The sequence below is a fragment of the Pieris brassicae genome, chromosome 3 (genome assembly GCF_905147105.1).
Source record: "Pieris brassicae chromosome 3, ilPieBrab1.1, whole genome shotgun sequence".
Taxonomy (NCBI): Eukaryota; Metazoa; Arthropoda; class Insecta; order Lepidoptera; family Pieridae; genus Pieris; species Pieris brassicae.
The window spans coordinates 13,381,246-13,395,659 of record NC_059667.1 but is presented as its reverse complement, the minus strand read 5'-3'; the positions used below and the strand labels follow the sequence as shown (position 1 = coordinate 13,395,659).

The following is a 14,414-nucleotide window of genomic DNA, read 5'->3' as shown; positions in this document are numbered from 1 at the left end:
AAAAGGCACTAAAATTGTATATTATATTATTTTTATTAAGATTGTACGTAAATATCATTACAGTATTAGAATTAACTTCCGCCTCTCAATCGCAAAACCAAATGCAGAGTAGATTCCTTCTGAATGTTATAATCAGACAAGGTACGGCCGTCTTCAAGCTGCTTACCGGCAAAAATGAGTCTTTGTTGGTCTGGAGGGATGCCTTCCTTGTCTTGAATCTTTGCCTTCACATTCTCAATTGTGTCTGATGCCTCTACTTCCAGAGTGATGGTCTTACCAGTCAAGGTTTTTACAAATATTTGCATACCGCCTCTCAATCGCAAAACCAAATGCAGAGTAGATTCCTTCTGAATGTTATAATCAGACAAGGTGCGGCCGTCTTCAAGCTGCTTACCAGCAAAAATGAGCCTTTGCTGGTCTGGAGGGATGCCTTCTTTGTCTTGAATCTTTGCCTTCACATTCTCAATTGTGTCTGATGCCTCTACTTCCAGAGTGATGGTCTTGCCAGTCAATGTTTTTACAAATATTTGCATACCGCCTCTCAATCGCAAAACCAAATGCAGAGTAGATTCCTTCTGAATGTTATAATCAGACAAGGTGCGGCCGTCTTCAAGTTGCTTGCCGGCAAAAATGAGTCTTTGTTGGTCTGGAGGGATGCCTTCCTTGTCTTGAATCTTTGCCTTCACATTCTCAATTGTGTCTGATGCCTCTACTTCCAGAGTGATGGTCTTGCCAGTCAAGGTTTTTACAAATATTTGCATACCGCCTCTCAATCGCAAAACCAAATGCAGAGTAGATTCCTTCTGAATGTTATAATCAGACAAGGTACGGCCGTCTTCAAGCTGCTTACCGGCAAAAATGAGTCTTTGTTGGTCTGGAGGGATGCCTTCCTTGTCTTGAATCTTTGCCTTCACATTCTCAATTGTGTCTGATGCCTCTACTTCCAGAGTGATGGTCTTACCAGTCAAGGTTTTTACAAATATTTGCATACCGCCTCTCAATCGCAAAACCAAATGCAGAGTAGATTCCTTCTGAATGTTATAATCAGACAAGGTACGGCCGTCTTCAAGCTGCTTACCGGCAAAAATGAGTCTTTGTTGGTCTGGAGGGATGCCTTCCTTGTCTTGAATCTTTGCCTTCACATTCTCAATTGTGTCTGATGCCTCTACTTCCAGAGTGATGGTCTTACCAGTCAAGGTTTTTACAAATATTTGCATACCGCCTCTCAATCGCAAAACCAAATGCAGAGTAGATTCCTTCTGAATGTTATAATCAGACAAGGTGCGGCCGTCTTCAAGCTGCTTACCAGCAAAAATGAGCCTTTGCTGGTCTGGAGGGATGCCTTCTTTGTCTTGAATCTTTGCCTTCACATTCTCAATTGTGTCTGATGCCTCTACTTCCAGAGTGATGGTCTTGCCAGTCAAGGTTTTTACAAATATTTGCATACCGCCTCTCAATCGCAAAACCAAATGCAGAGTAGATTCCTTCTGAATGTTATAATCAGACAAGGTGCGGCCGTCTTCAAGTTGCTTACCAGCAAAAATGAGTCTTTGTTGGTCTGGAGGGATGCCTTCCTTGTCTTGAATCTTTGCCTTCACATTCTCAATTGTGTCTGATGCCTCTACTTCCAGAGTGATGGTCTTGCCAGTCAAGGTTTTTACAAATATTTGCATACCGCCTCTCAATCGCAAAACCAAATGCAGAGTAGATTCCTTCTGAATGTTATAATCAGACAAGGTGCGGCCGTCTTCAAGTTGCTTGCCGGCAAAAATGAGTCTTTGTTGGTCTGGAGGGATGCCTTCTTTGTCTTGAATCTTTGCCTTCACATTCTCAATTGTGTCTGATGCCTCTACTTCCAGAGTGATAGTCTTGCCAGTCAAGGTTTTTACAAATATTTGCATACCGCCTCTCAATCGCAAAACCAAATGCAGAGTAGATTCCTTCTGAATGTTATAATCAGACAAGGTGCGGCCGTCTTCAAGCTGCTTACCGGCAAAAATGAGTCTTTGTTGGTCTGGAGGGATGCCTTCCTTGTCTTGAATCTTTGCCTTCACATTCTCAATTGTGTCTGATGCCTCTACTTCCAGAGTGATGGTCTTGCCAGTCAAGGTTTTTACAAATATCTGCATACCGCCTCTCAATCTCAAAACCAAATGCAGAGTAGATTCCTTCTGAATGTTATAATCAGACAAGGTACGGCCGTCTTCAAGCTGCTTACCGGCAAAAATGAGCCTTTGCTGGTCTGGAGGGATGCCTTCTTTGTCTTGAATCTTTGCCTTCACATTCTCAATTGTGTCTGATGCCTCTACTTCCAGAGTGATGGTCTTGCCAGTCAGGGTCTTTACAAATATCTGCATTTTGATCTGAAACAAAGAATATCTTTTATAGTTAAGTGTTATGATTGTGTTGTGTTAATATAATAACACTTTAATAGTATTAACTCATTTCTAAAACACAATATAAGGGTATGATTCGACGCGGCAGTAAATATTGTATTTTACACTGAGTTTAAAAGATTGTAGAGTCGTAACGAAGATTGTATTACGTACGTAATTAGGAACTTAGTGTAACAAACAAATAATATTATTCTAGTAATTGGAGATTTTTGTTTTCCAAAAACCAACAAGCTTTAAAATGGCAATGGCTTTTGCTTGTTGCCCAAAATGCACAGTCCTCTATGAGTGAACTAATTTGTTCGTCTAAGTGTGATTTCACAAAAACGATGAATCACGTCGTTACTCGTAGCTACTAAGAAATTAGCTGCAAAATGGTGGCCAATGCGGAATGACTGATGCAACGAAGTGCGCATTAAGATAACTTTCATCATTAATTTTGATTTTAAATATAAAAATAATTACAGAATTGGCTTTTTGTATTATTGTACAGATATAATAATAATATTATGGTAAAAAGTAAATAGTACACATTTAAAATGATATCTAAGCCAAATTTTGAAACCTACTTACTTTTTAGGAAACACTGAAATTTGAGGATTTTAAATGTAAAACTAATTAAACGCAATGCACTTGTTCTAGAAAGAACAAATCGATCTCGCCTCACTTAGCTTTCCGTACTTCAATAAATTCGCTTTGTTAATACACGAGTTTTCCCAATTCAACCTTTTTATAGACGAAACGAACAAAGCTTACATGTACGTCACTAAGAAGGAAAGAGAGAGCATACGGCTGTGGATTAATCAATAGTAAAAACTGACTGCCGCGTCGCCAATAGAAGAATGGTTTGTGGTTTTCAAGTTTTATTGCCAGACTAAGACTTTTGGCGATGCTTTTGGGAATTTTAGTTTGATTATTTAACACATAAAATAGTAAATTATTAAATTATTCATAATATAGAGTAAGTATAATATTTCACTTTCTGCTATAAATGCAAAAATCAATGTTTAATTAACTAAAATACATAGTCTTTGTCATGCACAATTTGATCTTCTCCATTTCTCTAAAACTTTAATATATTTAGCATGTACAATTAATCCCATTATATTAGGGAATTGAGGTTGTTTCACGTTCAATATACCATAAGCAAACTAAAAAAATAAAAGAAAATATAGCTAATTAAAAAAAAAATTGGCAACATCGTTAACTTGATAGTTAATAGTAGTTATTTTTCTTGACTCTGTAGGTAATCATAATACGAAATTATATGTACTCTAGAAGTTTCTAGAAAGGTGATTTTTTCAATGTCATTGGTATATAAATATGCATTGTTTATTACTAATTAAACTTTTAGAAGCTTATTAGTTATAATATTAACTTTCATTTGTATATCTTGGCTTAATAGATTATTGTACATTTAGAAATTCAGTACTTTCTTATTTAGAACAGACATTATTGGTATATAAATATACATTGTTTATTACTACTACTATACAATCAATAATAACTTTAAGTTTATTTGTATACCTGGGTTTAATATAGTATATTACATTTTACAATTCAGTACTTTCATCTGAATTACTATTGCTCTATATGTGTATGGTGTACATAAAGTAGGATAATTGTTATTTCAAAAATTATTTAAAAATATCACAACTCTTTAATCTAGATTATCTAATCATTTATATCTTTTCAATCTTAATATTTAATTAATAAATAGGACATTATTATTTTTGTTCTCCATTAGTTTCCCAAGGTCTTGGTCCTCTTTTATTTTCCCAATTATCAATGTCTAGGTTTTGTATTTCTTCATAAGCGTCTTCCAAGGTAACCTCCCTTGCCTTATGAAGTCCCATTTTTTCAGCTTCTTCTTTACTTACTCCTTTTACTTGTGAAAATTGGTACCTTAAATAAAATGTCAATTATTCTATTTTTCATAAAGAAAAAAAATGTGTAAAATAATTATAACAAAGTTGTGTAAACTATTTATTATAAGAGAATATATGCAGAGTTATAGCGTTTATAATAAAACTTTTCTCAATGTTGTTAACATGATATTTAAATCCTTATAATCTTAAGTTAATGTATAACTTGGTTACCTAAGTTGAGTCCATTCTCTAAGTCCAAAAGAGCCTCCTACTATGAATAAAATAAAGGGTACACCATACTTAATAGATTTCCTTCGACTGTATTCTTTAATAGTCCTAGACAGTGAACTCAGTTGGTTCATCTTGACTCTTGCACTTTGCTTGAGAGCTTTACCTGAGTAATATGTATTAAAATAAATCTTTCATCATTTTAAGAAAAATATATGCCAGACAATATAACGTTATATAATATTTTTCTTATTCATTAATTAGTTTTAATCTAAATTAACTTTTAGTTTTTTAAAATTTGTGAATTTTCAAATCGTCGAAATAAACCAGAAACCTTACATTGACATTGACGTCTAGCACTTGACTATGACCACAGAAAAAAATAAGTAGAAGTTAACGTCCCACAGAGTTTTTAGAGAGACGCACACGTCCCAAATAATACATCGATATTATATAGTACCAAATTTTTTTATATCTTAAAACAGGTTATAAAGGTAAATTTCCGTGTTAAAAAATTATAGATCCGTTCAGATATGACAGCAAAGTGGAAGCCATAGATAGCTACCCTATATTAATATACGGTCTACTCTATGATCATAGACAACAGATATTTTTAATAAAATGGCGTAACTGAGTGTGACGTATGTATTATGTGTTGTGTTTATAAAAATATCATCAGTTTTTTAAAAGTGGTGTGATTTAATTATGTATAGATTCTAAAATTGTGATAAGGGATTTCATATTTCAATTTTGGTAAGTATAAATGATGAATACTTAAGTTAAGCTGCGCAATTCGATCTTTGCCTGCATGGAGGTAGGTTGCACAAATTACTGTAGGCGTAAAGGTTCTAAAGTACGTACCTTCTCGAGCAATGCTTTTATTTGATAAAAATTCTAAAAGTCTACTAAAAGGTGGAGAATAAAGTCCTCGCCGTATTCTAAAAATCATTGTCAGTTAGTTTTTGAGACGTTAAATGTTTAAGATGAATCAAGGTTGTAGAGTTCGTAGCAGTTATTTTTATTAAAAAATGTTACATGTTTCATGGCCAGTATCTTCATTCATCAACATATTTAACAAATCAGTATAAGGTACAAATTAATACTTGTAATAATAAAAAGTTGAAATAAGTATTTAAAATCTATTAAAAAGTATTGCTTTTGTTATATTAAATATATTACACCTTTAAGCTTTTTGAAGAACTCCTGGTGTCTTCATCAGTTCTATGTAATTATGTTCTGTATTAACAGGCACACACTGTTTCTTGTGAGATTCTTGGTAAATGTGGTAGCTATTAATTTAAATGTTAAGATTGATAAGTCAGTAAATCCTAAAAACTGTAACAAGCCTTACTGTTATATATGTTAGTTACATTTATGTGAATTCATTTGAAAGTTTTTGCAACTGAATTGCTAATTTCATTCTATGTTTTGTATAATATACTAATTTTTGTGACTATTTTACTGATATATTTATGTTAAATTTTTCCCTAGCAATTAAATCCTATGAATGAAATACTTTCAATAAAGCTCCAATAATAAGCCTTCTGGGTAACTAACTATGTATTTGTTACAGATTTACCTCTCTTGATTACTAAGAATAATTAAAATAGCAATATTTTTAATGCATAACATCTACTATTAGGCATACTCAGATGAAATTTAATTATTATTACATTATTAAATAATGCTTGCTATTGACACCGTTGAGGAAACAGTGAAAGAGATAAGAAAACAATTATTATTATTATTATCATTATAGTTTTATAATGTGGATTTCTTCAGATGTCAGCTACTAGTTTTAATTATGAATCAATTCACACTACATTCGCATGGCAGAAACAGAATAAATTAGCTATTTTATTTTATCCCCAAGACATTAAAACGGAAATGAGTAAGTTCGGCAATGACGCCGCCGACGTTTGTTTGTGTATGGGGCAAGGATATGTATTGCTAAACATAGTACATTTGTGCTTAAATTATCCATGCGTGTTGACAAACGACGACCGCGACGGGTGCGTTCGATGATATCATCGTCCTGCAAACCATTAAACAGTTGACTATAAATTACCTAAGGATTTGATTCCCCCACATAGAAATTTGGAGGCCTTCAGGGGCTATTTCGCTTTTTAATATTTCATAGCAGAAAGCAGTTATAGGATTCATTTGACCATATGTATATATTCGTATTGGATGCAATTGGATCAATACATTATTGCTTAGAAACGCTTATGGTAGTTATAATTGTCCTGTATTGAAGGTAAAGCGTTATTTATGTAGGGCATTCCGTAGTACTCAGTATCCAGTAGAGTCGGTCACGGGGCATTGTGGCGAACACTACCGCACCGTATGCCTCTCACGCTCCAGTTGTCACGAATACCACTAATTGTATTGCGTTTTTACGGGCACCGATGAAGAATTATGGTTATGTTGACACGACTGCTCTGCTGATCTACTCTTAGCTTATTTTATTAGAGTAACGTAATTCTGTCCCACTTAGTTTTGTCATGTGCAAGGAGGTACATATTATAATGGTTTCGGATTCTTGTATGTCAATCATGCAGTGATATTAGGATAAAGATAGGAAGTGGAAAATCATTTTTATAAACATAAATCAATTAGGTAATGTATGCAACATTAGTTCACCAACTTAGCGAAGTCAGGATTTGATATATGTTATAGGTAGTATAGTGTTAACAATTACTAATTATCTTACTGAACTTATTACTAAATACGAACACGACAACGCGTATTTAACTTAAATATGTTATATATATATATATATATTATAAAAAATACAAAACTGAAATTAAGGTTGTATTTCACTTGAATATTTTAATCCTACATGTCTCTCTTATATCACTAGCAACATGATATCATATTGTATATTATGGTTTATTAAGTCCAGCAACGTGTTAAATGGCAATCGTGCAATTCACCGGCAGTCCGCACTCCGCAGTATTTGACTAACGATCACGTCGGTCGCACGTTGTCAACTTTCTGGCAGATGATAAGCGTCTGTGTAATTCCTACATGACGCCTTCCGGACTGTTCAAGTTGTTTGTGTAAATAAACAAAAGAACTGCGTTTGCTGACTCACCGCAATGAAATAAGGTTGAAAGCTGCATTAATTTCTGTTGAGAGACCAGGACGACGTTTGTTTTATTTCAACAACATGATCTTCAGTGCGTGTGCAAAGTGTTTGTGATTATCAATGACAAGTTAAAGTTCTAGGTATGTATATTATGTAAAAAGTTTTCAAATTCATATTGAAATCTATTCTGGGACGAAATCAATATTAAAGCAAGTGTCCCAGACTACACACTACAGCGCGCCTGCCGACCTTATCAACTAAATGATGGCTAAGAATTCGTATTTTTTTTATATTTATATTATATATTTAGGAATGTGAGATATCGTGTAAATTAAATTCTGTTTCGCAAACGTGTTGAATATTAAACAAAACAAAGAATAAATAAAAATCAACTTTGCTAAATATTTTAAGTACTAACGTTAAACTTAGCTTAGGAGAAGCCGTATCGCGTAAAAATTATACAGTGTAACAAAATACGATAATATTGTAATACGTCTTAAGGTTTTCATTATAGGGAAATAATCTTTTGTCTCATTAAAAGTTTACCATGCTGTACTTGTATTATTGCACGTGTATACCAAAGAATGCCTGTACACCTCTATTATGAAATAATTGTGTAGGTGTGATGAATCATCTCATTATAATCTGCAATAATTGGAGTAATATACCTACTTGGTTTAAAAACCATTACCAAATGATTTAATGTAAAACCAAAACTTGGTTTTACATTAAATCATCAAGTAATTTATTCTAATAAATATAGTTAATTAATATGTGTTGTCTATACATTGATACGATGAATAGTAATAATAATATATGTAATTCGCTAAGAACATGCCTTCTTTTTCATTGTAGTATACGATGTAGGAAGTACCTAGCTGCTAAAAATTATGTTTTCCTTTTATGTCATTTTACATGGCCGTGGAGGGAAGGAAATAAGATTGTTAGCATTAAGGTCACGATGATTTAATCAGCAGTAATAGTTGCGCTACCAATTAACAGATAATACAACTTCCCCGCTTAAAAAAAGTTTTTATAAATGTATCTCTATATGTCTATTTATTATTTATACCATTACAGTAACATATATATGTTTTTAACTGTTAACTTTCCCTTTTACAGTGAAGTAAAAAATACAAATAAAACATATTCCATAGTTTTAAGGGCCTAAATAGTAGCGTCGATTGATGTGGAACATGCAAGCTATTTGGAACCATAATGAGTCAATTTACAAGTTCTACAGTATTTGTTATACGCACAAGTTCGCGATAATACTAAATACTAACATCTCTTTTATTCGTTTGATCATTAAATTGGAAGTAAATACAATTACAAAGCATATAATATGACCATTACTTCATTGTCCTTCGTAGTTAATCTTTCCGTTCGTCGTGTGGAATAGTAATTAATATAGTTCCTGGTTTTACGAACAGAAATAAAAGATAAACAGATGGTTGTTAAAGTTTTCAAGTCAAACACTGTTTGTGTTGTGAAGACTTGACAGATACATAAAATGCAGTAGCAGTCCAATGTTTCACTTCCTCGATTTTTGAGGTCAAATTCGAGAGTGATGTCAACGATGTTAATGGCTTTCTGACAGATTAATATATATTTATTGCTTTGCAGTTTGCATATTGTGTTAATAAAATTTGGCAAGGTGACTTCGACAACGATTAGGACATCAAATAATACTTCAGCAAAATTGTCAATAACGACAGGAGAAAAGCAATTTACATATGTTTAGTACTCTTTTGATTTCTGTATTACACACATTAGACGATATTCAGTCATTTTGATATGTACATATTACGCGAAACGACCATAAAACGTTTTACTTTTCAATTTAAATTGTTGTAAAATGTAAATACGATTTAATGAGCAAGTGATATTTGTTGGATTATTTGTTCCCCTTACTGTAAATATGAAGTCGGTAATTTAACTAAGGTTTGGGTTTGTGTATTTTTGCCGTGTAAAAACAATAAGACAGAAAGAGCCGAATAAGTACTTTAATAATATCAAAATCTGAGTTATTGTACAATTAACCATCTCAGATATCGATATTGGTGGTAAGTTTGTACTAATGTACTGGCGGTATTTGTGGTGGAAGTCGGCTGGCGTCAGAGGATGAAAGTGAAACTCGCGTATTGCTATGGTCATTCAACCCGGCACGCGCCTGTATCCCGCTATGGTTCTGCTCGTGTTTTATTTCGTTGCAATATCTATGCATATTGTAGGACAAAAATTGTTCTAGGTCTTAAAACTTTTGTTTGTCCATAGTTTTGTGTCCATGAACTATTAATTCATTCGTGAGATATATTTTTAATCTACATACTAAATTCCTTTATTGTGATATTTTATAAATATGGCATTCAATCAAAAATGTCATCGAAAGTTTCATCGCGAATGTGGGGATTAATTAGTTGCATATTGTAGAGGCGCTCATCTTCTCTTAAGGTTTGAGTCGGGGTTGATCTGATTTTAATTAACGAGCGATTTTATTATATGCTATGCTAGTGGCATTTAAATTTCCCAATATCTGAATACTTGACCACGTTCCGTCTAGTTTGTAATTTGAATAAATTACACACCAGTGACCTTCACGCAAGCCTTCAAGCTTATATGCTCAGATGTGTCAACATTCAGCACTACATTAATAAGTATGTACGTAATAGTTTATTAATGTCTTGTTTATATTCGGCTTGAGTCATTTATTGATTTGTATATGGGTTAATTCATAAGCGCTAATTAGCACGTTGAAATAGGAGCATTGGCATATATATAAAAAGTATTTAGCACTGTCAAAGTACACAAACTGACTGAGACTGGATTACACTTATAGTCCGAGTTAAGTGTATAAAGTCAATATAGCAGTATGCATTCAATAAATTCTTAGCCCAGAAGAAAAAAATGTCGAAGATGAATGAAGAAGAGACATAACTCCTGAACTCGTAAGGTTAATTCAAATCCAATAGATTTGAACATACGGGAGTCATAGTTTACCTTAAGTCTCGTTTTAAAATCTTACCCTGGGTCGTTCTACCAAAAAAAAAAAAAACAATTAGCGTTCTTATAATTTGTACTATGCGTTAGTAATAACGTATGTTAAAAAGGCGATTTAAAAGTTACGCTCCGAATAAATATTATAATCAAGTTCTAAATGTATCGCAGAAACCTTGCATAGCTCCTAATGTGCTATTGCAGCGCGCTACTAAATTAGGAAGGCAAATTTCCTGCCATACAATCTACGTGCTCTGCTTGCTGTTTGCAAAACTCGGTTCTGATATGTGTTTGTAAATAGCATTGCAGCAGTTACGCTTGCTTACTCGCTATTATGAAACATAAAATGCTTAAAATGTGTAGGTATCAAGAATATACATAGTGCTAAATAATCTGCATTATGAGCACACCCCACAGACATACACACACTGTCACACTATCACACAACAATTAGTTAGATGTATTTAATTTTAAGTTTATAGATATTTTCCTACTGTTTAATCGGTTGCCATCTAAAATTCGCAATATTGGCGTGTTTGACAGATTCAAGGGGGGCATTAAAAATGCATGTCAAAGTGAATGTAGTGAACTAAAATTGGGACGTGTATCTCGCTCATAGTTTCTCATATAAATAAAATATATATTTTTGTAATGAGAAATAAAGTTCTTTAAACATTAAACATTTTCCTTTCATAAATGTTTGAACCTTATTGTATATATATTATGAATTTCATCTTTGGCTATATCTTTATTACAATTGTTTTTTGTTATGTATAGTTTATGTCATATATAAATACACATATGTATGACATATATATCTAGGTTTTATTTTAATATTTGATACTAAATGACAGCCTACTTTAACGGTTAGCGCTTTTAAAACTCACCGCGTCCCAGATTTAGCCCGTTGCAATATATTTAAAAAGCGTCCACTTTTAAACGCTACTGAATATAAATTCCAATTAGTTGTGTATTTAAAAAAATGGCAGGCTCAAAAAAATATAATGTAATAAATTTCTTATACAATCCGTTTAGTATCTTAACTGTATAACGAGAACAAAACGTTTATCGTATTTTATATCGGTGTTTTATCAATTTAGTAATTTTTCTTTATTACGCAGTTATGTCATTTTGTTCATGCGATACAGTCACGGAATACGACACGCTCGGTCGACACTAGACTTGGCTATATATGAACTAGGTATTTGTTGAGCCCGTGGATAGAAGAATGAATCACCAAGCCACTCCCAGACCAATTAGCCTATTCTTTACATTGTCACTAATAAACATGTGTTTGGCAAAACTGGAGAACTCCCGAACAATTCAGTAAAGTTTTATATGTGTATCATAATGCGATAGTACCTAATACACTAATAATTCCGAAGCGATATTACCTTTTATGAGTTCAGTAGTTGATTTTCAGCTGATTCATCCTTTTTACTAATCTTTAACTTGACAATTATTTTAATTTCACTGTAAATGTTTTTTCCGTATAGGGTCACAGTGCAGATGACACGTGTTTATTAAATTTTACCTCTATAAAAGAAAATCTCATTTATTAGCTTAATACGTTATTGCAGTAATCATTTATTACTCGAGAATCGCGGTTTCTCCCAACTTTCATCTAATTTGTTACGATAGCGGGATGAGAAATTATAATTTTCACCCACAGAGACCGTTGGCTTCTATTCATTATCTAGTTTACCTTTAGAATTAAATTTCGTTACTCAGTAAATAGCGGTAATTAAAATATGAATGTACAACCATTCATATAAATTTCAATTAGTTTTCGTCCTATTTATTATTTCAAATTTGTTGCCTTTTGTAACGTTGCCCAGATAACAAGTTTTCAATTGAAACAAAGGTTTTGATTTTATTTTTTAGAGTATATTTTCCAGAGTGCGATTTCCAACCTTGGGGACGTAGGTTCCAAACCTGGCTGTGCACCAATAGACTTTCTGTGTATGTGCGCATTTAACACTTGCTCGTATTGCAATGGAAAACATCATGAGGAATCCGGCATGCCTTAGACGCAAAAAGTCGCCGGCGTGTGTCAAGCTGATCACCTACTTGCCTATTAGAAAAAAATGATCACGCAACAGAGACACAAATCTGAAGCACTGTTTTTTTTTGAATTTTGATTTCAGATTACATTTAGAAGTTTCATAAATATTTGTAATTTTTAATTTACGACTTGATTTTCTAAATAAAGTAAACATTTTGCAGCTTTTCTTTAAAATGCATTTCAACTTTCATTAAGTATAACACTTGACCCATCTATATCTATGATGTAGCGTAGAGTGCATCCATTGTTGCTCAAAGCTTTCACATTCCCCGCAATATTTCCACTATAGTAACTTAAAGTAATAATAATGTTCGTTTAAATAAATTGTTATATTTTTATCGCCTTAAATATACGATTTATCGAATCAATTGCTCCAGGATCCAAATAGTGTTATTTCGGATTAAACAGGCTCAATCAATCATAGCGGCATTATTAGGCAGAGTCACAATTAATTAAATAATTTATTTACCGAGAATTGAATCTAGGATCATCGGGGCACGTTAAGATTACGCCATGAAGTATTTTGAGCCACTCTTTTGTTTTAGGCATTGTCAAATATCGCAATAAATAAATTTAGAAAAGGTAGATACAGCTCTTGAAACTGGACGTCTTAGCTTGTGTGACGTTCTATTCAACGATATTCTCCTGGTTTGATACATATAATAGTATAAGAATAATATATATTGTCATTAATATAAAATATTTTTGTTAACAGATGATGAAGCGCGCTTAATCGGCAACAGTTCGGTACCTTGACTGATATGAACTCTGACGTGCACCGTCATCAGGCGCATCCGCCGTTATCTCAGGTATGCATTATGCAAAAAATGTAATTACAGAAGAAAGATTGCTCCAATTGAAAATCCCAGACATTAATTTAATATCTTATAGTAGATAAAACAAATTTATTTTTAAAATCTCCACCGTTTTATGCTGACAAAAAACTGTTGCTTCCGCGCTATTTAATGAGATCAATAACATCCTTTCAGAGCACATTAAAGCTTCAGCCTTAAAATAAGGCAATAAACATTAATTCCCAAAGTTACCTTATATGAAATTCCATTAAATAAATATTTTTAAATCTACTAAATTTTATCTAATGAAAATAATTTAATTTAAGGTAAGCAATACAATAGCTTAAGAGGCCGATTCATGTCGGCTTGTACAGTGTACTTTTATAAATAGGCCCCTTGATTAAGATCAAGAAAGAGTGTTCTGTATGTCCGTATGCTCTGAGTCATGCGCAATTATCTCAATACCATGTGCGATGAACACAAACACGAGTACCATTGTATCACATTCCATACCGAATATAGTTTAGGTTATATTATTTTAGTTTAGTAAGTACTTCTTTATATTTCAATCTATGAACGCTTTAGCGACTTAAAGATGAATTTTTCCAACTGAATTAAAGTACAGTAAAGGAAAAGGACTTTTTGGGTCTAAGCCAAGCGGGTTTCCCTAATTTTTTTCCTTCTCCGTTCGAGCGAATGTTAAATACGCACAAAGAAAGAAAGTACTTTGTTGCACAGCCGGGGTTCCAACCTACGACCTTAGGGCTGAGAGTCGCACTGCTGCTTTGCCGACTTTAAAGATGAATTTATGGAACTAAATTTAAATACATGTTACTTAAAGTAAGACACAGAAACCAGACTTCGAGCTAAGTATATAGTAGCTAAAATATATTTAATGTAACATTCGGAAGTGCTTAGCGCCTATCTAGATTCTGAATATCACCTTTACAGTCGTTCATTAGTTAACTTCAAAACAAA

General features: G+C 33.1%; 4 protein-coding genes across 5 annotated transcripts in view; 1 reads left to right on the top strand and 3 right to left on the bottom strand.

Moving 5' to 3' along the window:
• Positions 1-14: 14 nt before the first annotated feature.
• Positions 15-989, bottom strand: LOC123707791 (polyubiquitin-B-like). The gene is given in 3 exon segments (XM_045658128.1): positions 15-720; positions 722-803; positions 851-989. Coding segments are annotated over 3 exon segments (870 nt in total). The 3' UTR covers positions 15-71.
• Positions 937-3,177, bottom strand: LOC123706898 (polyubiquitin-like). The gene is given in 3 exon segments (XM_045656500.1): positions 937-1,145; positions 1,148-2,363; positions 2,967-3,177. Coding segments are annotated over 2 exon segments (1,281 nt in total). The 5' UTR covers positions 2,358-2,363; positions 2,967-3,177; the 3' UTR covers positions 937-1,074.
• Positions 3,178-4,033: 856 nt separating this feature from the next.
• LOC123707138 (cytochrome c oxidase assembly protein COX16 homolog, mitochondrial) lies at positions 4,034-4,831 on the bottom strand. The gene is made up of 2 exons (XM_045656948.1): positions 4,493-4,831; positions 4,034-4,298 (listed from the first exon to the last, which is right to left on the bottom strand). The coding sequence occupies exons 1-2, from the start codon at positions 4,621-4,623 to the stop codon at positions 4,121-4,123; spliced, it is 309 nt and encodes a 102-aa protein (XP_045512904.1). The 5' UTR covers positions 4,624-4,831; the 3' UTR covers positions 4,034-4,120.
• Positions 4,832-5,108: 277 nt separating this feature from the next.
• LOC123707833 (tyrosine-protein kinase CSK) overlaps positions 5,109-14,414 on the top strand; it is a 24,360-nt gene continuing 15,054 nt past the window's right edge. Inside the window, exons 1-2 of one of the 2 annotated variants that reach the window (XM_045658189.1) lie at positions 5,109-5,242; positions 13,358-13,451. In XM_045658189.1, coding sequence (XP_045514145.1) covers positions 13,404-13,451 — 48 coding nt within the window. In that variant the 5' untranslated portion in view covers positions 5,109-5,242; positions 13,358-13,403. Of the gene's footprint in view, positions 5,243-7,429; positions 7,721-13,357; positions 13,452-14,414 lie in introns of those variants that run through there. The other variant, XM_045658188.1, reaches the window with a different exon arrangement.